General features: G+C 41.2%; 1 protein-coding gene and 1 pseudogene across 1 annotated transcript; one reads left to right on the top strand and one right to left on the bottom strand.

Annotated features, from left to right (window-relative positions):
* Positions 1-16,535: 16,535 nt before the first annotated feature.
* Positions 16,536-17,159, top strand: LOC111921294 (uncharacterized). Its single transcript, XM_023916869.3, has one exon. It carries the CDS (start codon positions 16,536-16,538, stop codon positions 17,157-17,159), a length of 624 nt encoding a protein of 207 aa, XP_023772637.3.
* Positions 17,160-18,052: 893 nt separating this feature from the next.
* Positions 18,053-19,105, bottom strand: LOC111921310 (uncharacterized; annotated as a pseudogene).
* Between the last annotated feature and the right edge of the window lie 7,385 nt (positions 19,106-26,490).

Raw genomic sequence — 26,490 nt, 5'->3', positions numbered from 1 at the left:
GATTTTTAATATTCAATTCCCAATACAGATACATTTCCATATTTTCCATATGACAACTCATTCTTAATAGAATCTCATCTATTCGTAATGATGTCGATATGGTTCTTCCAATATGGACACATTTCCATATTTTCCATATGACAACTCATTCTTAATAGAATCTTCTCTATTCATAATAATGTCGATATGGTCCATCCAATACCATGCTTCCAACTACTCACAAGCGACCAATCCTCATCGAACTTTGGATTGTCCTTTGATAGTTGTTTAATTATTTTAGTCAAAACCAATTCTAGTCCCTTTTCCCTCTAAATGCGCTCGACATTTGGAAAAATTTAGAATGGTCAAACATTAAAGCATTTGCAATCGATCCTATACCCGAAGCGTATGGGACACGACGCATAATGTTTTATTTTCTATGTTCTCAAAATTCGAATTGTGAAGAGGAATGCCGTAATCATAATCGAAATTTTAAGAACACACTATGTACCCTTGACTAAATTTATTAACATTTCTCAATCTAATCCTTTAGATTTGAAATGAAGCATAATATTCTCTCCTTTAATTATAGCAAAACAACTATTCCATCCTTACAACTTTGCAAAGAATGACTCTTGTTTTCTATAATTAATATTGCCAACTTGCAATACTTTCCTTAATAATCATACAATCATAACATTTATGCTCCCACTATCATGATGATTATTATAAAACATAACACTTATGCTCCCACTAGCTTTGACATGTATTCATAAACATCTTAACTTTCAGTGATTGTAAAATTGCATTCTCGAATTCGATTATGGTTACGGTATCCCTTTCCATAATTTGAATTGTGAGGTTTGGCAATTAGTGTTAAGTGTTTAGACACACATATGAACTATCGAAGACAAAGGTGTATAAGTTCAAGAAACCTTGATAAAAGATTATCAAATCACTAATAAACACTTAAGACTAATTGCCAAACCTCACAATTCAAATTATGGAAAGGGATACCGTAACCATAATCGAATTCGAGAATGCAATTTTACAATCACTATCTTCTTAAAATCTTTCTTAGTGAAAGCATTTCCTCACAATCATTTTCATGAAGGAGGAAATCTTATGACACTTAGATTTAAACGGTGTATGTGTTCCTATCCATGTGAATTTGTTAAAACTAAAGTTTACGACAAATTCAAACTCATATGGACCGAACTTTCTTAATCTTGATTTCTTGCCTTATAGTAGCACAACTGCCCACCATGTCTTCGAAGTAGTTAAGCAGCTCACCCTTTCCTATCAATGTACCTTTCATTGATTAAGGTGCTTTGCCTTTTATGCGTTCAAAATGAGAACTCATAGAACTCACATGTATAATTAACTCGATTGGATTGGCACAGAAACAAAATGATGTCAACACGATAGGTTGTAAACCTCAACTCGTGTGCTAGTGATGATCGATAATGTTTATTTGATTTGTTCTTGAAACCTTTCAAGACCATTAAGACTCCCACTGACTCCTTGACATATAAGATTCTCTTGTCAAAACATTTCTTGACAAATAAATATTCAAGAGTTAGTGTAGCTTTTATCAAGACAAAACACTTCATAACTTTGGTCCTAGTTGGTCTTTGTCTTATCCAAGACATCACAACTTTCCACAATTGATGAATGTTATAGACCTTCTTAATAATTATCACTCAATTTCACAATCTTAACTCTAAGACTTGTTTTTGGAACGAAGTATGATTGACTTCTTGATTTAACCATTTCTTCAATCCTTGATTCCTCTTCTTAGACATACAATTGTACTAAGACTTACTTAGAGGATCAATTAAGATATGGTTCTTAATCACTAAGACCTATCATAAAGCATAAAAGCTACTCTCCCTTCTTCTTAGAATGGAGAAACTTTTATCTTTCTGCCTACTTGATTCTTCTTATTTGTTCTGCTATTGATTTAAACCTTTTCAATCAATTCAGAATTACACTTAATCTTATAAGTATAATCATATTTACTAAACCTTTAGTAAATCATGACAAATAACTTTGTTACTCTTATGGTGGACTTGATCGATACGCAACTTTGTGTACTCGATCTCCTAGTCCTTCACTTGACACTTTGTCAATGAATTAGTCTAATTTCCAAATATGAAATTTCTCATTCATCGTGCAACCAAGTTGCATGATTCCAATTTTCTGTCCAATTGAAACTTGGGCGATGAGAAACTCTCCCTATTTGGTAAACTCTCGACTTTCCATAAATAACATAATAAGAACCAAATCCATTATTGCTAATAATAGAAACATTCAAACATCAATTTTTCATATACGCCATTGCAAGGATAAATAAATAATATAAAATCAAAATTTATTTTATTGCGGAAAAATTTGTCCTTACAATGCAATTCATTGAAAAACTATGCTAATACATCTTTCTTAGCAATCTAATTATAACTCTAAGTAGTAGCTCAAGAATCTAATCTTCGAGAAATGCGATCGAAATCCATTCCTTCACGGTTAGATTCTGCTCGCTTCTTCACTTAAGCTTCCTTTCATTTCTTCGATCCTACAAAACATCAATCGCAATCTTATCGCATTATGTATTTAGAATCTAGAATGAAGCTTAAAAGAGTTATTCAATGGATTTTACCTAAATTAGAGCCATACGTTTCGACTCTCCCATCTCTTAGATCTCTTAGGTAAATGGGGCAGCTTCGTCTCCAATGCCCTTTCTCTTGGCAATAAAAGCAAATTGACTCTTTTGGAACATGACATGGAACTACTTCAGACATTGCCTTTCTCTTATGATCAAACTTTTCGATCATAGCATGTCTTTCGTTGCCATTGTCTATATCCATAGAGTTCTTGAAGGCAAATTCACCGATCAACTTTGCTTTTCTATTGCGCCAAATCATTGCTGATTCAGCAGCAATAAGCATATAGGTGAGATCTATAAGGGTCACATCGCGGTTCATCATATAGTACTCTCTTACGAACTCACTATATGAGTTAGGAAGTGACTGAAGAACCCAATCAACAGCCATTTCCTCACAGACAACGGATCCCAACATTCTTAACCTATCAATGTGTGACTTCATCCCTAGGACGTGTGCATACACCGGCTTTCCTTCTTTATGTTTACTTGCCAAAAGGGCTTGAGTGATCTTGAACTTTTCAAGCCTTTGAACTTGTGGGTTAGGGAGAATAATTGGAGGAGGAGGAGGAGAAAGTGAAGCATGATCTCTTGTTCCTCGATCGAATCATGGAATATCATCTTCGTGTGCAATGCTTGTTCCATGGGATTTGAGAAGACCATAGTTGTCAAACTTTGACATCTACAAAATGGGAGAAAAGGAATTCAAGTTAGTTGATAGATTGAGTCCTTAGTAAATCACCCAAATGAGATACTAAGGCTAGGACCCAACACAATATTCCACAACTCGGGAGAGGGATGCCGTAACCCTAATTGCAGAACATTTGAAGGTAAGTGAATGACGATTCACTAATTCCCACCACGAAAAACGAAAAAGAAATTTAAGTTTTAAATCTATGAAAACTCCTAGATTCTTTGAGATTCATTGAACTTTCAATGGCATGTTTAAATCTCGATATGCCCCTCTTGTTTGTGACTGGGATGCCAAGGATCACAAAGCGGGTGTGAATAACCATGCAAACTTACATGGTGCCCTCACATGTTACAGTCACCTATTCGATGTGCCAGTAAACCACACACGCTCCACCGAACTATGACCAACATCGAGTCACCCTTTGCTACCTTTGCTTAGAACCATTTAGTGTGCCGGTTAACCACACACGCTCCACTAACGTCTTCGCAAGGGCACAAAGTGTAATTTCATGGAATTACATCAATTCACTTTTGCCTAAGTAACTACTATTGGGAATTTGTAAAACATTTAGTTACTTTTTTATTTCATTATACTTATAATGGAAGGTTTTGTCCTATCCTACCCGTTCGGCTAACGACCCTCCACTAGTCAAGAGTGCGGTGGGTAAGAGTGGATACCCATTCAATCGCCATTTTATAGGCAAATTCCTTAAACACCCCTTATATACCAGCTTCGTGAATGAGGCCTACTAACGGTAAGACTGACTTTAATCATACATATATATAATGTTAGACTTTTAATGTTATATATAGTATAGGGTGTATTTTATACTTTCAAAATACTAGGTGGTCTAATTTAACAATTATACTTTTAATTCAATTAAATTGTAAACCTAAACATTTATGGATTTATTAAATCTCTATTAATTATACACCTTAATTAATTAATAAATCCATAAGGGTGTGATTTGAACTTTTTCAAAACTATACTAGAGTTTTAGAATTTAACATTCCTAATTAAACTTTTAATCAACTTTTAAATTCCAAAACTTGAGGGCAAGTTTTGAAACATTTCAACACATTAGGGTTTAGAATTTAAATGTACATCAAAATTAAACTATTAATCAAAATTTAAATTCCAAAACTTGAGGGCAACTTTTGAAACCTTTTTCAAAACATTAGGGTTTTAACTATTTAAATTTTAAAACAACAAAACTTTTGGGTTCAAATTTAAACTATAAAAGCTAAAGGGCAAAATATGAAACTTTTCATAACAACAAGGATCAAATAACAAATAATCTAAATTAACAATTAATCACATAATTATCCATATTTGATTTATTTAACGATTTCTTGCAAAACAATATATCAATTTAATCAAAATAATTTAAACAATTATCACATAAGGAAACAATTATCTTATTAATTTGTAACGACCCAAATTTTCACGACCAATTTTTTTTTTAAAACATTACTCTAAGATTATTCAACCCTGATCACATGTGACGTGACGCATTCGCCTAATGGCTAAGACCCATTATTCAGAGTCCCACGTAGCACGAAGCAAGCAACATTCAGATAAGGGTAACCATCTTAATTAACTTTATCTACTTTCAGGAACTGAGCTAGCATTTAGTGCTAAGCTCATACTATCAGGCATAACCTAATCAGGCTATCCTACTTACTGTCTACTCAATATCTAGCATGCAATTCTCATACAACTGAAACACATAAAGCAGGCACATAAGGCATCACTCCTAGATCCTTAGTCCTATTCTAGCATGCTGTTCTACAAAAGCTGATAAACATAACATAAACTTGTACGGGTACTTTAGGGAATACTTACTTGAGCTCGGCCGGTCGTGCACATCACACACTTCGTTCTTTCTCAAAACTCTTTTCTCAATTTTAGAAAACATTTTCTTTTAGAAAATCTTTTAATCCCTCGATTTGAGTTTAGACACTCCCGAAGGTGTGTCCGAATCCCTCAAACCAGGGCTCTGATACCAACTTGTAATGACCCAAATTTTCACGACCAATTTTTTTTTAAAAACATTACTTTAGAAAATATTAATAGCTAAAAACATCGTTTGATCAACCATAACATAAAGTGAACCATGTCTGAAAACCAAAACATACAACCAATCAAAATATCAGAGTACAAATCCCAGTGAAGCTCGTAAATACGGAAACCAGAGAGTGTGTGTGTGTGTGTGACATGCTGCTACCGCGCCGGCTCCTTTCCCCTAGCTGAGGAGGTACCTGAAACCAAAACTAAAAACTGTAAGCACAAAGCTTAATGAGTTCCCCCATCGTACCACATACCATACAAACACATAACATACTTACTGCCAGGCTATTCTGGGGTGCCTGACTACCTGGTATGACCGTTCTGGGGTGCCGTCCTACCCGTGTCAAGCCATTCTGGGGTGCTGACTATCCATCGGTCCTAACAACCGATCTTCGGGGACTAGTCCCCTCTTACTACCTTTATCTCATATAACATAACAAGCCAACATGCAATCATATCATCACGTACTGTCAGACATATCTGGGGTGTCCGACCTACCCTTCGGTCCTAACAACCAAACTCTACAACTATCACATATACATATCATGCCAGCATACAACATATCAGGTAGTAGCAAACCTAGATGATATCACAAAGACAATCATCTAACATACAACTCCTACTGGTGGGCCGACATTGTGGCCGAAGACCCACCGCTACTAGAAGGTAACTCACCTCGAAGTAGCTGCTGATCTGATCGGGAACTGACTGCCTACTACTGCTGCTGCTGCTGCTCCGGAAATCCTCCGGCTGCAATTCCCACAACATACGCAATCAAACACTGCTCACTGACCTTTGGGTAAAATGACCATTTTACCCCTGACCATGCCCTAAGTCAAAGTCAGAGTCAACTTTCAGTTGACCCGACTCGCCGAGTTGGCTTTCCAACTCGCCGAGCCACCACCCAAACGATTGACCTGGATCCCGTTCCTACTCGTCGAGTTAGGCGACGACTCGACGAGTTCTCCTTCTAAACTGATATTCAAGTCCTTCATCCTACTCGCCGAGTTGTATGAACAACTTGTCGAGTTCATCTTCATCCGATGAACACTTATGCTAAGACTCGCCGAGTTGTATGAACAACTCGCCGAGTCTGTTCTTGATCTAAGGAGATTGCCTTGAACTCGCCGAGTCTGGGCATTGACTCGCCGAGTACCTCCATAGATGATTTCAGCTTCTGACTCACTGAGTCACACCCCGTGACTCACTGCCCACTCGACACTACGAAAAGGGGACAAACTCGAAGACTCGCGAACAGACTCGCCGAGTCATATGAACGACTCGCCGAGTCGTTGCCATGCACCCACTAAATACACAGATTTGCTCGATTCCAGTCCATGCCATTCACAGATCTGGACTTCTAGGACACGATTCACACATAAAGTTTCCAACTTTACGTGTGGATATTCACCAATATGGATTTTAGGGCTCAAAATGCCTCAAAAGGGTAGATCTAGGGTGAACAAGCAACATGGGGCCATAAAGCTAACAGATCTGAGCTCCTGGAGCTCAATCTTGCCTAGATCCAGAGGCCAAACATCTTATTACGACATATAATGCACATACAAGCTTGGGGATTTGTCCAAGAAAGACCTAAATGAAGTACTAAGCATAGAATCATGGGGAAAACGGGTTATACCTCAAAGGAACTGCTGGAAGAACACAATAATGCCTGGATGGCTTCCCTTCTTCTGGATCTACTTCCTTCCTCCTTCAAAACCTTCAAAAGCACACAACAAAGCTTCAATTCTTCAAAGAACAAGCATAAACGAGGGTTGGGAGCTCTGGGGAGAGAATGGGGGTTGGCCTGGGGCGGAGGTGTTGCTTAAATAGGGTGCAAACCCCTGAAACTTAGGGTTTCATCCAACAGCTGTGACTCGCCGAGTCCAAGGCTAAAAGAAGAGAAATACTCAAATAAGATTTACGTACCAGGAATCAGGTGCTACAAATCTCCCCCACTTATTTTAGACTTCGTCCTCGAAGTCTGCTGCTCGACCCTGAAACAGCTCGGGGTAATGCTCCATCATCTCTTCCACCGGCTCCCAAGTCCATTCCGAACCCTTGCGGTGCTACCATTGCACCTTCACTAGCTCCACCCTCTTGTTCCTCAAATCCTTCGACTTCCTGTCGAGGATTGCGACTGGGCGCTCAATGTAATTCAGGCTGTCATCAACCTGAATATCCTCGAAAGGCACTACTGCAGAATCGTCCACTAAGCACTTCCGCAACTGAGAAACATGGAAAGTGCTGTGGATCTGGCTGAGCTCGGCTGGCAGATCCAACCTATACGCTACCTTGCCCACCCGGGCTACGACCCTGAATGGTCCGATGAATCGCAGGCCCAACTTGCCCCACTTCCTGAATCGAATGACGCCTTTCCAGGGTGACACCTTCAGGAGAACCATATCCCCGACTTGGAACTCCAAGTCGGATTGACGCTTGTCGGTATAACTTTTATGCCGACTCTGAGCAGTCTGAAGCCTGCTCCGGACCTGCTGGATCCTCTCGGTCGTCTTGAGCACCACTTCGGTGCTCCCCATCACCCTCTGGCCAACTTCACCCCAGCATATCGGGGTCCTGCACCTCCGTCCGTACAACATCTCGAAGGGAGGGCGGTCGATACTCGCGTGATAGCTGTTGTTGTAGGAGAACTCGGCCAGGGGAAGATAGGTATCCCAACTACCACCGAAGTCTAGCACGCACGCCCGCAGCATATCCTCCAGAGTCTGGATGGTCCGCTCGCTCTGACCATCCATCTGCGGGTGAAAGGCAGTGCTAAAATGCAGACGAGTGCCCAACTCGTCATGGAATCTCTTCCAAAATCTGGAAGTAAAACGCACATCCCTGTCCGAGATCACCGATACTGGCACCCCATGCCGTGCCACAATCTCCCTGATATAGATGTCGGTCAGTTTCTCGGCCGATATGCTCTCCTGAATCGGGATAAAGTGAGCACTCTTGGTCAATCTATCCATGATGACCCAAATCGAATCCACTCCACGTGCGGTCCTGGGAAGCTTCGTGATAAAATCCATCGTGATATCTTCCCATTTCCACAGTGGAATATCCAACGGCTGCATCTTGCCATGCGGTCTCTGATGTTCGGCCTTGACCTTCCTGCAGGTCAAACATCGCTCGACGTACCATGCCACATCCCGCTTCATGCAGGGCCACCAATAGTCTAGACGAAGATCCCTATACATCTTCGTCGCCCCGGGATGAATAGAGAATCGGGACTTGTGCGCCTCCTCCATCAAAATCTGGCGCACGCCTCCATGATACGACACCCACACCCTACGGTGTAGTGTCAATAGTCCCCGGCTATCATAATCAAAGGAGGAAACCTGACCCACCACACGCTCGCTCTTCCGATGCTCCTCCTTGATAGCCTCCTATTGAGCCTCCCGAATCTGCTCCAACAGGGGAGTCACCACGGTCATCCTCATGCAAACGTCCCTGACCGGCGCTGCCTTGCGGCTAAGCGCATCGGCCACCACATTGGCCTTCCCCGGGTGGTAAAGGATCTCACAATCATAATCCTTCACCACGTCCAACCATCGACGCTGCCTCATGTTCAGATTCGGCTGATCCATGAGGTACCTCAAACTCTTGTGGTCCGTGTAGATGGTACATCGAACCCCGTAGAGGTAATGCCGCCAAATCTTGAGGGCAAAAACCACCGCCCCCAACTCCAAATCGTGCGTCGGGTAGTTCGCCTCGTGAGGCTTGAGCTGCCTCGAAGCGTAGGCAATGACATGCCCCCTCTGCATCAGTACCGCGCCCAACCCAGAAATGGACGCATCACAGTAAACCACAAAATCCTCTACGCCCTCTGGCAGGGCTAAGATCGGCGCCTCGCACAATTTCTGTCTCAGCGTCTCAAATGCAGCCTGCTGCTCAGGTCCCCACCGAAAGACCACGGCTTTCTTCGTCAGCCGCGTCAGGGGCACGGCTATCTTGGAGAAATCCTGGATAAATCTCCGATAGTAGCCTGCCAATCCCAGGAAACTCCGAATCTCAGATGGAGACTTCGGAACCTCCCATCTCATCACGGCCTCGACCTTGGCCGGATCGACCAGAATCCCGTTCTGGTTGACGAGGTGTCCAAGAAATTGCACCTCGCGCAACCAAAACTCACACTTGGAGAACTTGACATACAAGCTCTCCCTCCTCAGGGTCTCCAACACCTCCTTCAGATGCTCCTCATGTTCCTCCCGAGTCTTGGAATAAACCAAGATGTCATCGATAAACACTATCACAGACCGATCCAGCATCGGTCTGCACACGCGGTTCATGAGGTCCATGAACGCGGCAAGATCATTGGTGAGCCCAAATGGCATCACCATGAACTCATAATAGCCATAGCGCGTCTGAAACGCGGTCTTCTGCATATCCTCCTCCCTGACCCTCATCTGATGATAACCCGAACGCAAATCAATCTTGGAGAACCAAGATGCTCCCTGAAGCTGGTCAAAGAGGTCATCGATCCTCGGAAGCGGGTAACGGTTCTTCACTGTTACCTTGTTCAGCTCCCGATAATCTATACACATCCGATGTGACCCGTCCTTCTTCTTCACAAACAGAATCGGGGCTCCCCAGGGCGAACTGCTCGGACGAATAAATCCCTTGTCTAGCAGCTCCTGCAGCTGCGTAGACAATTCCTGCATCTTGGGAGGAGCCAACCGATACGGTGCCTTGGCTATCAGAGCCGCACCAGGAACAAGGTCAATCCTAAACTCAACCTGTCGCTCCGGAGGTATCCCAGGAAGCTCCTCTGGAAAAACATCTGCGAAATCTCGGACCACCGGAACCCCGCTCACTGTCGCCTTACCCGCCTCCCGGGTATCCATCACATACGTGACATATCCTGCGCATCCCTGCTGAAGGTAGCGCCTAGCCCTCGCTGCTGAACATACAGCGGGTCCATACTGAGGCCTCTCACCATGAATCACTAACTCTCCCCCGCTTGGGGTCCTGACCCGCACTAGCTGCTGCGCGCAATCTATCACCGCCCCATTAGGGCTCAGCCAATCCATGCCTATAATCACCTTGTTCCCACGCAACGGAATGGGAACCAAATCTACCAAATAGCGCTCCTTGAACAAACGCAGCACGCAATCTCGAAATACCATCGATGCTCGCACCGATCGATCATCAGCAATCTCCACCTCCAAAGGGCAATCTAACTCGCCTGATGACTCATGAAACTTCTTGCTAAGCGCAAGGGAAACGAATGATCGGATGCACCCGAATCAAATAACACCTGAACTGGGAGGCCGTTCACATGGAACGATCCTAATGCATACATATACATACAGAGCACATATTAATAACATAACATCATAAAAATAAGATAGAGGGAAAGAATCATACCCGTCACCACATCGGGTGCGGCGCGTGCCTCCTCGGTAGTCAGCTAAAATGCTCGGCTCCTCACCACTGGAGCCTCTGCCTTGCCCTGTCGGCCATCCGTGATCCGCAGGGTCGTTGGAGCTGGCGCCTTCACCGGCGCTGAGACTGTCAACTGGGGGCAATTGGCCTTCTTGTGGCCCCTCTGGTTGCAGTGGAAACACAGCAACTCTGATGTCTGAATGACTGCTGCCGAAGCAGTGCAATCCCTGCTGATGTGCCCAGTCTTGCCGCACTTGTAGCAGCCTGATGATCCCATCCTACACGCCCCCTCGTGCGGCCTGCCGCATTTCCTGCAGCGGCTCGGTCCTGACTGGCCTTTCGGCCTACCATCTGATCCCTTGGGCTTCTTCCCCGAAGCCCCTCCTGCCTGACCCTCCTCTGATTTCCGTTTCCGGATGTGCTCCAAATCTATCTCCCTCTCCCTTGCCCTGGCAATCATAGAGTCCAAGGTAGGGCAAGTCGAAAAGCTAACATGCTCCCGGATGTCAGCTCGTAGCATATCATGATAACGAGTCCTCCTCATGTCCTCGTCACCAGCATACTGGGGCACCAACAAAGCCCTCTCCCGGAACTTGGCGGTGATCTCCGCCACAGTCTCCGTCGTCTGCCTCATGTCTAGAAACTCCCTGGCCAGCTGCTGAAGCTGGACAGCCGGCGCAAACTCTGCCCTGAACCTGGTCACAAAGTCCGACCAGGTCATAGCCTCGATAGCTGAGGCTCCCAACGAGTCACCCACTGACTCCCACCAATCCCGGGCTCGGTCCCGTAAACACCCTGCTGCATACCTCACCTTCGACCCCTCGGGGCAGAAGCTAGTCAACTGGGCAGACTCGATGTCTGCAATCCATCGCCTGGCAGCAATGGGGTCTTTCACCCCATGGAAATCCGGCGTACCACTGCCCCTGAAGTCCTTGAAGGATAGTGTGCGAGATCATGACTGGCTAGAGGCCATATCACTCCTGAATGCCCGAAGGCGATCCTCCATCAACTCCATGATCCCTTCCTTGATCGACCCAAAGAGAATGGGGGTCGACTCACGGATACCTCTGGTGATCTCTGACGCGATGAACTCACGTAGTCCCTCATCAACCGGCTCGGAACCTGATCCCGAACCTGACCCCTCTCCTGAACCGCCATCTACCAGCCTCGATCGAAGTACCACCATTCTGCAATACATCACAACAATCATTAGTGATACTGATACTTCCTGAGGGATCACAACTATTTATAAGTTCCCTGGTCTTATCTTGGCCTTCCTTGGTTCGGGTACGGATCCTTTGCTTTCAGTAGTACGGGACCATACTACCTTCCACATCTATCCGTACCTTCTTCAAGGAATGCCTCGACTCCACCAGATCCCTTTCAGTACTGCTGATCACTGCTATACTCATCCTAGGCTTGCCCTAGGGAAATCTCTAATTCCACTCTAACCAGTCCTCAGCTGCTGCAAGCCTCCTCGTAATGCCAATTAGCCATTACCCGAATACCATCTCATGTGACGAGGCTCAGATAATCCTTCGAGTACCCGACTCGTCCCTACAACGGTTGGAATCAAACAAGAGTTGCGTAGTAGGATCAAATCCGACACTCTAAGCTTATTCAACCCTGATCACATGTGACGTGACGCATTCGCCTAATGGCTAACACCCATTATTCAGAGTCCCACGTAGCACAAAGCAAGCAGCATTCAGATAAGGGTAACCATCTCAATTAACTCTATCTACTTTCAGGAACTGAGCTAGCATTTAGTGCTAGGCTCATACTATCAGGCATAACCTAATCAGGCTATCCTACTTACTGTCTACTCAATATCTAGCATGCAATTCTCATACAACTGAAACACATAAAGCAGGCACATAAGGCATCACTCCTAGATCCTTAGTCCTATTCTAGCATGCTGTTCTACAAAAGCTGATAAACATAACATAAACTTGTACGGGTACTTTAGGGAATACTTACTTGAGCTCGGCCGGTCGCGCACATCACACACTTCGTTCTTTCTCAAAACTCTTTTCTCAATTTTAGAAAACATTTTCTTTTAGAAAATCTTTTAATCCCTCGATTTGAGTTTAGACACTCCCGAAGGTGTGTCTGAATCCCTCAAACCAGGGCTCTGATACCAACTTGTAACGACCCAAATTTTCACGACCAATTTTTTTTTTAAAACATTACTTTAGAAAATATTAATAGCTAAAAACATCGTTTGATCAACCATAACATAAAGTGAACCATGTCTGAAAACCAAAACATACAACCAATCAAAATATCAGAGTACAAATCCCAGTGAAGCTCGTAAATACGGAAACCAGAGAGTGTGTGTGTGTGTGACATGCTGCTACCGCGCCGGCTCATTTCCCCTAGCTGAGGAGGTACCTGAAACCAAAACTAAAAACTGTAAGCACAAAGCTTAATGAGTTCCCCCATCGTACCACATACCATACAAACACATAGCATACTTACTGCCAGGCTATTCTGGGGTGCTTGACTACCCGGTACGGCCGTTCTGGGGTGCCGTCCTACCCGTGTCAAGCCATTCTGGGGTGCTGACTACCCATCGGTCCTAACAACCGATCTTCGGGGACTAGTCCCCTCTTACTACCTTTATCTCATATAACATAACAAGCCAACATGCAATCATATCATCACGTACTGTCAGACATATCTGGGGTGTCCGACCTACCCTTCGGTCCTAACAACCAAACTCTACAACTATCACATATACATATCATGCCAGCATACAACATATCAGGTAGTAGAAAACCTAGATGATATCACAAAGACAATCATCTAACATACAACTCCTACTGGTGGGCCGACATTGTGGCCGAAGACCCACCGCTACTAGAAGGTAACTCACCTCGAAGTAGCTGCTGATCTGATCGGGAACTGACTGCCTACTACTGCTGCTGCTGCTGCTCCGGAAATCCTCCGGCTGCAATTCCCACAACATACGCAATCAAACACTGCTCACTGACCTTTGGGTAAAATGACCATTTTACCCCTGACCATGCCCTAAGTCAAAGTCAGAGTCAACTTTCAGTTGACCCGACTCGCCGAGTTGGCTTTCCAACTCGCCGAGCCACCACCCAAACGATTGACCTGGATCCCGTTCCTACTCGTCGAGTTAGGCGACGACTCGACGAGTTCTCCTTCTAAACTGATATTCAAGTCCTTCATCCTACTCGCCGAGTTGTATGAACAACTCGTCGAGTTCATCTTCATCCGATGAACACTTATGTTAAGACTCGTCGAGTTGTATGAACAACTCGCCGAGTCTGTTCTTGATCTAAGGAGATTGCCTTGAACTCGCCGAGTCTGGGCATTGACTCGCCGAGTACCTCCATAGATGATTTCAGCTTCCGACTCACTGAGTCACACCCCGTGACTCACTGCCCACTCGACACTACGAAAAGGGGACAAACTCGGAGACTCGCGAACAGACTCGCCGAGTCGTTGCCATGCACCCACTAAATACACAGATTTGCTCGATTCCAGTCCATGCCATTCACAGATCTGGACTTCTAGGACACGATTCACATGTAAAGTTTCCAACTTTACGTGTGGATATTCACCAATATGGATTTTAGGGCTCAAAATGCCTCAAAAGGGTAGATCTAGGGTGAACAAGCAACATGGGGCCATAAAGCTAACAGATTTGAGCTCCTGGAGCTCAATCTTGCCTAGATCCAGAGGCCAAACATCTTATTACGACATATAATGCACATACAAGCTTGGGGATTTGTCCAAGAAAGACCTAAATGAAGTACTAAGCATAGAATCATGGGGAAAACGGGTTATACCTCAAAGGAACTGCTGGAAGAACACAATAATGCCTGGATGGCTTCCCTTCTTCTGGATCTACTTCCTTCCTCCTTCAAAACCTTCAAAAGCACACAACAAAGCTTCAATTCTTCAAAGAACAAGCCTAAACGAGGGTTGGGAGCTCTGGGGAGAGAATGGAGGCTGGCCTGGGGCGGAGGTGTTGCTTAAATAAGGTGCAAACCCCTGAAACTTAGGGTTTCATCCGACAGCTGTGACTCGCCGAGTCCAGGATATGGACTCGCCGAGTCGACAACTTAAACGTGTCCCGGGTCCCGCATCTACTCGGCTAGTTGGACCTGTGACTCGCCGAGTCCAAGGCTAAAAGAAGAGAAATACTCAAATAAGATTTACGTACCAGGAATCAGGTGCTACATAATTGATAAATATCTTCAATTAGATCAAAAATATAGTCAAATATATCATATAATCAGATTAATATTGATCTAACATGATAAGGTAACCATCCATAAGCAAAAACAGCAAGAAATCCCGAATATACCTCTGTCTGACGCACCGACTCGCCGAGTCACCCTCTGGAACTCGCCGAGTAGGGGCAACTCGCCGAGTCCATCAAGCAGAGCACCAAAAATCGAATTTTTTAAACATATCAAGCATTAATACAATAGAAACCAATCAAGGCTCTGATACCACTGATGGGTTTTGGTCATAAGACATCCTATGTGCTCATACAAACCCTAATGCTTGGATCTAGGTTTCTCTATTGTACATGCAAGTTATCCAAGACTATAAACCCTAATTCTAGCATATGGAAATCAATATTAACATATACTTAGGTTTATGATATTACCTTGATTGTTATGTAGTAATAACAATCCCAATTCCTCCTTGAATTGGCTTTGGAATGCTTAGAGTCACAAGTGTCACTCCTCTAATGGCTTACAACACCATGAGCAAGTGGAGAAGGTATAAAGAGAGAGGAGAGAGGTAGGAATTCGTCCTTAGGACTTCTTGGGAAGGCTTAGACGAATTCATGAGCCTTAGGGGGTTTATATAGGTGTAAAGATTAGGGTTTTAGTCCTTATCCTTATCTAGTTGCTTGCCCACCAAGCAACCATAAGATAAGTCTTAGAAACCCTTATCCTAGTCGAATTCTAAGGCATTATCTCCTTAAATTCGTTCACCCTATATTTAAGATAATCCTTACCTTATTTTGTAACTATCACATAATTACAATTTAGCCCCTCTAGTTTAATTAATTACACTTGATCACAAAATTAATTCTTAATTAATTATTGACCAATATTAATTAAACAAATATGATTTCTCCTTTAATATATTATTCTTATAACATATTAATAAATCATAATAACCTCTCTCTTTATTTATTTCTCCAATCAAGTTGCTTTGGTGAAGGCAACCCAAAAGGACCATGCACCATCGGGTCAAGTACATACCAAAATAGTTATGGACTTAGACACTAATCCAACAAATCTTTCTCTATATTATTATGTTTTTTCTTTTTCTTTTTCTTTTCTTTTATTTTTATTTTTATTAAGATTCTCTATATGTATCCTTATTTCATTATATATATATACATATATATATATATATATATATATATATATATATATATATATATATATAATATGCTTGTTTCATTTTCTCTCTATCTTTTATCTCTTTTCAAAATGAATCCAAACATACGGAAAATAGTAATGGAAGTTAACGATGATAGTTCTATCATCTGCTTATCAATAATAATTTGTTACCTATATTGTCTCGTACACAACTTCTTCTTCAGAATAATGCTAGTTCAAGCAACATTCAAAGGAGAAACACAATCGACAGAGATCATTAAGAGGTTGAACAAATGCTGATCCGACATTATTTTGTGGATGTTCCACTTATTGTCACGTGTAATTTTGCAAAAGGTTCAGTATGAGAAAATGTTTGTTTATGCGACTTGTTGGTGACATGGAGATTAATTATCCTTATTTTCAAACAACATGGGATGCAAAAAATCAGAGAAGTTTCAGTGCGCTACAAAAATGCACATCAGCTCATGAAAACTTTTGCTACGGTGTTGCACAAATGTATAAGGCTGAATATTTTTGTTGTCTAACATCCATTGACATTCAACTTTTGTATGAAGCATATGGAGTTAGACATGGATTCCCTGAAATGCTTGGTAGCGTTGACTGCACACATTGGAATTTAAGGGATTGTCTAACGGAATTGAGAGGCCAATACATGACGGGTGACCATCAGTATCCATCAATGATACTAGAAGCGGAGATGTCACAAGATTTATGGTTTTGGCATGCATTATATGGTGTAGCCAATTCGAACAATGATTTACACGTCCTCTACTATTCACCACTTTTGATGAAAACTATCATGGAACGAGACTTGATTGTTCTGAATGATGAACAGTACATACATGTTTACTATCTTGTGGATGGAATATATCTATCATGGGTTGTATTTGTGAAGGTATATCCATATCCAGTAACTGAAAAAAAAGATACGATTCAAGGCAGCATAAAAATCAGCAAGAAATGATGTAGAACATGCTTTTGGGGTCCTTAAAGGATATTAGGACATGTTAAGTATGTCTGCACGGGCTATGACGGTGAAGAAAAAAATATGATGTATGTTTTTATTATACTAAACAATATGATATTGATAGATGCGGGTGTTGCGATATTTCCTATGTATCAGCCCGACCCCCCCCCTCCCCCAACCGACGAAGTCGATGACCAAGAAATAGTACTTGAATTGCGCAATGTTAAAACCCACCACCAACTTCGATCTGATCTTACTGATCACTTTGAACATGTCTATATTCCAATTCCGGATAATAACTAATTAATTGTAATTGTCGTTTTATGATTTAAATTATGCTGTCTTTTTTAAGTGTATTCTTTTAATTATCGTGTTTTAGCTTCATTTAACTTTAGGTAATTTTGAGAAATACTTATATTTGATTTATTTCCATTCATCATACATGAATGATAAGATCCATCTAAAGGACTAAATTTCATCCATTTGACAACCAAACACGCAACATAATAAAATCTCTTATTTAAAATATTGTTAAAATCCTCAATTTGAACTAGACCTAAAAGGGTTTTGGTCTATGTGATCAATGGCAGTGGATAAATAATCCACATGTTATATTGGCACATCAAACGACGTTGTTGCTTTAAATGTAGAGCAACACACTTTCATTGATTTATGCATCATCTTACTTTATTTGTAATCCTTGTGCTAAGCAAAAATTTCAAAAATCCTTTAAACAATTGATTTTGATGAAACACCAAGAATTCAAACCTATATAGTTTTTATATCAAAAAAAAAAGCAAAGAAACAGAAAAGTTGTAAACTACTAACATACATAATCTAACATGGTCTCAAGAAGCATACATATAACATACCCCTCACGTTTAGATAAAATTAAGAGTAAAAAACAAGTTGTAATCTATTCCTATGATGACTCAGCTACATGTTTCTTGATACATGTGGACTACTACATAATACATACCATTTCGCAGCCTGTAGAAAACTTTGGATTTCCTTTTACATCTCTTCAGTTTGCAAGCTCTTAAAGGAGTGATTTAATCTCTATGAATTTCAGATTCCATATATCAAAAAAATGTAAATAATGTAATAACAAAAGAATGAAGAAAAAATACTTACGAGTACTTGATTAATCCATCCCATCCACACGTAGCAACTTTACTTTGTTCCAATGGATGCCACTAGGCCCCAATGCAAACTCCATTATGACACTCCGAAGTTCTAAAAATGTTACAACTTTTCCAATCCCAAAACCAGCATTTACCTTCACCATCACCCAAAATCACATATCTTCCATCTGGTGAAAAATTTACTTGACAGGCATATCCAGCCACAATATGTCCAACAAATCTCTTCTTTTTATTTTGCCGAAACCTCTCCCTTGTGCTATATATCAGAATCTGATTATCCAAACTCTGTGCAGCTAACCAATTCCCATTTGGATGAAGTGAAATGGATGGCATAGAGTGCATGTGAGGTTCACTTATGTACTTTATCACAACAGGAATACCAAATTCCCATACACGAAGAGATTTATCATCACTAGAAGTCACAAACCTTCTGTTGTTGTCAAAAAATGTTATTGTATTCACTGCACCTTGATGTTGATCATACTCTTGAGTAATTTTCCCTGTATTAATGTCCCACTGAACAATCTTTTTATCACTCATACCCACTAAAAGAATTTTTTGTTTATCGTCATCTGGATCTAGCTTAACCACATATGGTATTTTCCCTGTTGAAAAAGTGGATATCACCTGCCCTGTTTCGGTATCCCAATACTTGATGTTCTTATCATATCCAGCAGTTAGAAACTTAGACCCATCATTACAAAAGGATATGTCACGAACTGCTTTTAAGTGCCCCATGTAAGTCCTCAAACACTTTCTTGAATTGAAAACGTCCCAAATCTTCACCTTGCTATCCATTCCAACCAGTTGGTTAAGTGGGCCTGATAATTTAGTCGGTTTGATTTTGCAATGCTAAATAAGTCTGGAGAATTTTGTCGGTTTGATTTCTGTCACATCCATAAAATTCATAAAAATTTAAAACATTTTCAAACATCCAAAATCCATTAGTTATTCCGAAATGTTTTCAAAATAGTTTCATATCGGAGAATCCTAGAAATCAAAATCATAAAATATGAGGAGGTGCACGATCAAGCCTTCGCCTTACTGCGATCATCCGAAGTACCTGAAACAAAATCCAAAATTGTAAGCCCGAAGCTTACTGAGTTCCCCCAAAATACCAACACCATACAAACCAGAACAATATCATAATAAACAACATGCATATAGAGTCTTCGGTATGACTGTACCGCCCTCACCGGGACTTTAGTCTGTCTGGACCACTCTCAGAACCTTCAACATGTCTGGTCCACCCTATCGGGCCTTCATCCTGTTTGGACTGTTCTCCGGGCCTTCGACCTGACAGGTACGCCCCATTGGGCTTTCTGTCTATCCAGGCCGCCTTGGGTTTGTTGGCCTAGAGTACAAAGCAGGACCGCCTCAACCAACCCGCAAATACATAATCAATATATACATATCAAACACTAGCTAGCACGTACAGACACTCATAAAAATCTAACATGTCACTAATCATAGCATCGTCCTATATACCAGGATACAGATCACTACGCATAGCACCATCCTATATACCAGGATACAGATTAAACATATCACTAAGCATATCATCATGTGATAACCACAATAACAATCAAAAAAGGGCTTGCATTGGTGCCTTCGACCGTGTTAGTATAGTGAGGAAAACTCACCTCACAAGTAGTGCTGAACCGATAAAATCGAATCCCAACCCACAACTCTAAACTCACATGCCTGTAACCACCATATGAATAATTCTATTAAAATCCCAAATTACCAAAATACCCTCAGGTGTCCAACTTGGTTAACCATGGTTAAAGTCAAAGTCAACAGTCAAGGTCAACAGTCCATGTTGACCCAACTCGTCAAGTGCATCTACTGACTCGTCGAGTTCCTTTATATCTCATAAGATCGTAAAAAGCTCGAGACAACTTGCCGAGTTACCAGAGCAACTCGTCGAGTTCTTCAGTGTTCAGAAAACCGGGAAAACTCAACCAACTCGTCGAGTAATCTCATCAACTCGTCGAGTTCACTCAGTATCCAGAAAGCAGGAAACCCTATCCAACTCATCGAGTTTTCCTGTCTGAACGTATTCAGCCCTTTCCATTCAAAACCAAGGCCCCAAACTATAGATCTAGCCCCCTTAGGATTGAGATACCACGTAAAGTTGTTAACTTTACGTGCATGCAAGGCATCAAAGGGATTAAAACACTCATATGAAGCTTATTATGGGTTTTACAGTATGAAGGAGGGCCAATATTTAATAAAGTTGGCAACTTCAAGTCCAAGGAGGCCCTAATATGCTCAGATCTGAAGTCCTAGCTTCAAAGCATGCTCAAGAGCAAGAATGACTCAATAAGAAGCTACAAATGACCATAAACTCTCCAATGGAGAGATCTAACAGAGGAGTGCTCAAGATGGCGACTTTTTTTACCTCCAAATGGTTACAAAAACAGTGAAGCTCCCGGATCTAATGCCTTCTACACAATCCAGCCTCTTCAAGCTTTTAGTTTCCTCCAAAAGAACACAAAGTTTACTCTCCAAAGCTCACAGACACTCAATAAAGTAATAAAGCACATCTAGGGTTTCTCTCTGGACAATGAGGTGGTAAGGGAGGCCGGTGAGGGGACCTAAAGTCCTTTAAATAGGGTGCAAACCCTAAAAATTAGGGTTTTCATGCACAACCTCAACTCGTCGAGTTGGGATCCTCCAACTTGTCGAGTAGGTTCCGTAATCCACGTGGCCTTATTAGTTTCTACACGACGAGTTAGGGCCTCCAACTCATCGAGTAGGTCTTATGTGATGTACAAAAGTTCTTAAAATTCATACATGAGATTTGGGATGTTATAATTTCCCATATGTTCTGCCTGCACCATTTAATGGTAAGTATGTATTGTGTTTATTTTAGTCGATTCAAATTCCAAGGTTTGTTTTTTTATGACCCTAAAAGATGTAATTTTGCATTCTATTTTAGGAATTTTTGCGATATTGAGGAACAATGGAATGATGACATGGCCTGAGAAAGTAAAGTTTTCAATTGGGTCGTTTCCTACAATATTAGGTGGAAAGGCTTATGTTGAGGCTCAAGATGGTCTTAGTGTTCAGGACTGGATGAGAAAGCAAGTATGTAAATATTTAAGTAATTTTTTATGGGTTTGGGTTGAAATTTGTCATCCTATTATTCCTTGTGTCCACATTTGATCCTTAATGTGAATTTGATGATTTTTTGTCTAGAAATGGCTTGTAACACTCCAAACCAGGTATTACCTTAAAGCCTTTGAAGATTTTAAAAATTGCATAATAAGTCCCTTAAGTACATTGGGCGTACTCATGGGTACGCTTAGCGTACTATGTATGATTGATCATAGAGGGACAACACGTACGTTAGGCATACCAAGAGTACGTTGGGCGTACGTGAAGGATCTCCAAACCCTAATTTTTGGACTTGAGACCTATATAAGCACCCATATCTTATTTGAGCCTCACCCTAATCAGCCTTTTCACCTTCAAACGTCTCTAAAAACCCTAACACCATTTGAGAGTGTGTTATGAGCTTAAGGAGTGCATTTGTGGCCATTTTAGTGTCCATTCAAGAAGGAGAAGTTGTCAAGCAAGCTTGGAGTGACATTGGGCTTCAAGAATCTACATCTAGTTCACCTTGAGGAGCTTATGGAGGTATAAAGCTTTGATCTTTCCATCTTATTCATTAGATCTAACTATGGTTTTCTAGTTTTGTCCCTTTTGTTGGTTTTGGATCTCCTCTTGTGAGTTGAGCAACTCCATAGGCTGGAAAGGTTAGATCTGAGGTCCTTTCGTCCATTCATAGCATAAAAATGAAGTCTTGATGGGTTTTTTGAGCTCATGCATGGATTAAGATCCTTGGAAAGGTATTAATGGGTTGTTGGGAGCGTATGAGACATGTAAAGGCATAAAGTTGCCAACTTTATGCCCTAGGTAGTCTTAATGAGCTTAGATCTGACTATTGGACGTGAGAAAATAGAGTATTAAGCACTTAATGGAAGAAAGTGCTTAATCTATTAGTACGCTAGGCGTAACTTAGCGTACACAGCACATACGACCCAGGGACTCAGTACGCTGCGCGTACCAGGGTAGTACGCTAAGCGTACATACAACAGATGGACTTGGACTTGTTTTGGGCCTTTGAGCTTTTGGGCCTCAATTAGTCATTGGGCCTAGTCATGTTTTGGGGTTAGTAGGCCAGTTTATCTGTTTTGGACCATAGGTGTTATGATTGGGCCTTATTGGGCCATGAGCCCCATTAATGATTTTGGATGTGGACTTTGGGCCCATTAACTAAGGAAAACCTTTTGGGCCTTTGTGAAAGGACTTGGAGTTTAGGTTTTTCAATTAGGTTGTGCTTAGCCCTAACATTGAGTGATATTATTATTGTTCAGCACGGGTGTTTACGGACTGTTAGGAGAGCAGCCTTCGGATTCTACAAACAGAGGTGAGTTTTCTCATTATACCAATGGGTCTAAGGCACCAAGGTCATCCCATTTTATGATATGTGGTGCACTAGCTATTGTAGAGATATGTGGTATGATAGTTAGCTTTATGCTAAGTTGTATGTTAGTGATTTTGTGATATTTGCATGAAAGACCATGGGGGAGCCCATGACACTTGGATGTAAGACCATGTGGGGGAGCTCATGGCTGTCCGACAGGGAAAGACCATGGGGGAGCCCATGGCACTTAGGTGTAAGACCATGTGGGGGAGCCCATGGCATCCTTACACAAGGATATGTGGTAGAGATAGCTTATAGCTAATGTTGTATGGTAGAGATAGCTTTATGGCTAACATGATATGTGGTATATGGTATAGATAGCTTTATGGCTAATATGATATGTTATGTGGTAGAGATAGCTTTTATACCTAATATGATATGTGTTATATTGCTTGTGTGAGGGGTATGCTCTGGGGGACTCACTAAGCATTAGCTTACAATTTGTGGATTTGTTTCAGGTACATCTGAGCCCAAGGGCAAGGGCAAGGCTTGATGGCGTGGTGTGTACTCTCTCACCGACATTTTATGGGACACTCTGATGTTTTTAAATAAAGTTGTAATGAATGTGGATTTGAAAACAATTGTATTGGGATTTCATGGTTTATGGAAATGTGTTTGACTAATTAAAAATGAAAAAAAATTCTTTTGAAAATTTGGGTCGGTACATGGCTAATCATTTGTTTACTGGTTATGAACCTACTTAGGTTTGACTCTTCTAACAATGAATGAAGCACACGGATGGAAGATATTTTTTGTCGGCAGAACAACAACTAAGTAACAAATGGAGGGTCATGCATATGGAGAAGATCCATTTGTAGATTCATGGATATCCACAGTAAGTTCACCTAGTTGAAAACTTCTATTTTCTAAGAGAGATGAAGAACTCTTCAGATATTTGTTAGAAGATATTTGTTAGGTGGTATTTGACTATAAGTGTGTAATGATTCACATGTAAATCACAAGTGAATTACATATGATTTACATATGAATCACATGCAATTCACATGTAAATCACATGTGATTCACATGTAAATCAAAAGTGAATTACAAATGAATTACATATGATTTGTTGGATAAGGTGTCTAAGTCCATAACTATTTATGGTATGTACTTGACCCGACCCGGCATGGTCCATTTGGGTTGCATGGCACCATGCAATTGGATAGACTAAATGAGAGAAATAACACTTGTGGTTTATTAATATATTATAAGTTCTAATATATTAATAATATTATTTAATTAGTTTGATCGAGAATTAATTTTAGAATTAATTAAGTGATCAAAAGATAACTAATTAAATATATGGTTTGATTATGTAAATCATCCATAACTTATATAGTGGGCTAAGAGGCTCCATGGATAATCAAGTTGGGTTGAACCCATTGGATGCTCCATGGGAGTTACAAACTCATGGGTCATGGAAATGAAGAGTCATGACACATTAGGGTTTACATGGTGTAACCCTAAATGTGTCAACACTATATAAAGCTCATGTTTCTCCCAAAAATCGGCCATGACATGCATGTTTGAGGGCTAGAGCCGATTTGTGAGTGTTACACTTTCTCTCCAAGTTTACTCCATAGCATTTGGTGTTGTGTGAAGCATTTGAGGCATCATACTTGGGGTGCTAGGCTCACAAGGTTTCAAGGACCAAAATCAACAACAAGGTATGTAGTTCTATCTTTCATCTAAGTTAAAATTGTTCTCCATGTATGCTAGATAGGATCATAACCTTGGGAATCAAATTTGCATGAGAATTAGACAAACATAGATCCAAGGTTATTAGGGTAGCATGTACACTTAGGAAGTGTTAGAATGCTCAAAACCCATCATGATTAACATGTAAATCATGTGTAATTCACATATGTATCATATGTAATTCACATAGAAATTAAATTACATGTGATTCACATGTAAATCACAAGTAAATCATATATGAATTACATATATATGTACACATGCATTTTGTGTCACTATTCCGTTAATTTTTTTTTGTTGAATTTCACATCTGAATCTTAAAAGATACAATCACATGCGAATATCATATTGTAGCATCATTATGATAGGTACTTCAAATTTCAACCCTTTAATTCATTTATATTGCATTTGGTCCCAAAGTTCAAGAAATATATGCAAAAATGGCCTTAATGGCATTATGGTAAACTGAGGCTTTGGAATACGCAATGCGTACGTGGTGTACCTTGAGCATACTATGGCGTGCCCTAGTACGTTGGGCGTACTTGCTAAATGAAGAAACTCTAATTTTTAGGGTTTTGCTGGTATTTAAGCATCCTTATGGCCTCATTTTCCTTCACCTTATCAGCCTCCATCCTCTCGTTCGTGTTTATAACCCTATTTCTCCTTGAGCAGCCATTTCTAGCCTAAAAGTGTGTGTTTGTGTGCTTAGAAGAAGAAGGAAGGAAGCCAACCTCATCTTGGAAGAGTAAAGCACCTTGGATCTGGGATTTCTACTTCATTTGCACCCATTCTAAGGTAAAAAGCTTGCAACTTGATACCTCAATCTCATAGATCTAGTTTTGGTTGTTTTATGGAGCTTTTTTGGGTCCCAAAATGTTAGATCTTGAATATGGCTTGTTCTTGACCTTTGAGTTGTCCTTTCAGACTTTAGGAGGGGTCTTAAGTCATAAAAATGGGTTCCAAATGGTTAGTTTTGCTTCATGCATCTTGTAGAATGTCTTAATGGAGCAAGACCATGTGTTAAGCACTTATTGGACATGCTAGGTCATAAAGTTGGAGACTTTATGGCTCCTAAGGGTATTTTGGCCATGGATATGAAGTTTGGACGTAAGAGCTTAAGACATTAAGCTCTTAAATGGATTTCGACTCTGTGAGGGTAAGCCTCGCGTACTCGGAGTACACCCTGCATACGAGGTCAACCACCCCGATGGTGGTTAAACTGTGAGGCCTCATGTACGCCCAACGTACCTCAGAAGTACGCCCCGCGTATGCACCCTGAGTTGACTCGGTCGAGTTAACTCGGTTGGGTTGACTTGGTTGACTTAGTGGGTTTGACCAGTTGACTTTGACTTTGACCAAGTTTGACCTTGAGGATATTTTGGGTATTTTGGGATTTTGATGGAAATTGGTAATTTGTGGGATTAGGTGTCGGTTAGAGAGTGTTGAGATTCGGAGTCAGGACCTTATCTGCTTTTGTTCCGTTTGTGAGGTGAGTTTTCCTTACTATACTTTTGGGTCGAAGGCACCAAAGCCGACCCTTCGGATTTGATATCCTGTTACGTATGCTATAGTGCTATAGTAATATGGTAGAACGGTATCCTAGTATGTAGGATGTTGTTATGCTTAGTAATCGGTTGATATGTCTGTTTTTTGTTGGCTGATTATATGTTTATCTGTTTTATATATATATATATATATATATATATATATATATATATATATATATATATATATATATATATATATATATATATATATATATGCATATATTTGGTGGGTGGTTGAGGCTTTACTGCTTTGTGTGTGAGCCAACAACCTAGGCAATCTAACCCGATGGTTAAGTGGGCCCGAGGGTATTCCATCTCGAGGATGACAGGACCCATTGTGTATTGGCGTTCCAACCCGATGGTTGAGGGTCCTGGGGTATTCCAAATCGATGGTTGACTGGACTCATAGTGTATTGGCATTCCAACCCGATGGTTGAGGGGCC

Source organism: Lactuca sativa, chromosome 9 (genome assembly GCF_002870075.4).
Source record: "Lactuca sativa cultivar Salinas chromosome 9, Lsat_Salinas_v11, whole genome shotgun sequence".
Taxonomy (NCBI): domain Eukaryota; kingdom Viridiplantae; phylum Streptophyta; class Magnoliopsida; order Asterales; family Asteraceae; genus Lactuca; species Lactuca sativa.
The sequence above is the reverse complement of the archived record's forward strand: the minus strand, read 5'-3'. Positions and strand labels throughout refer to the sequence as shown.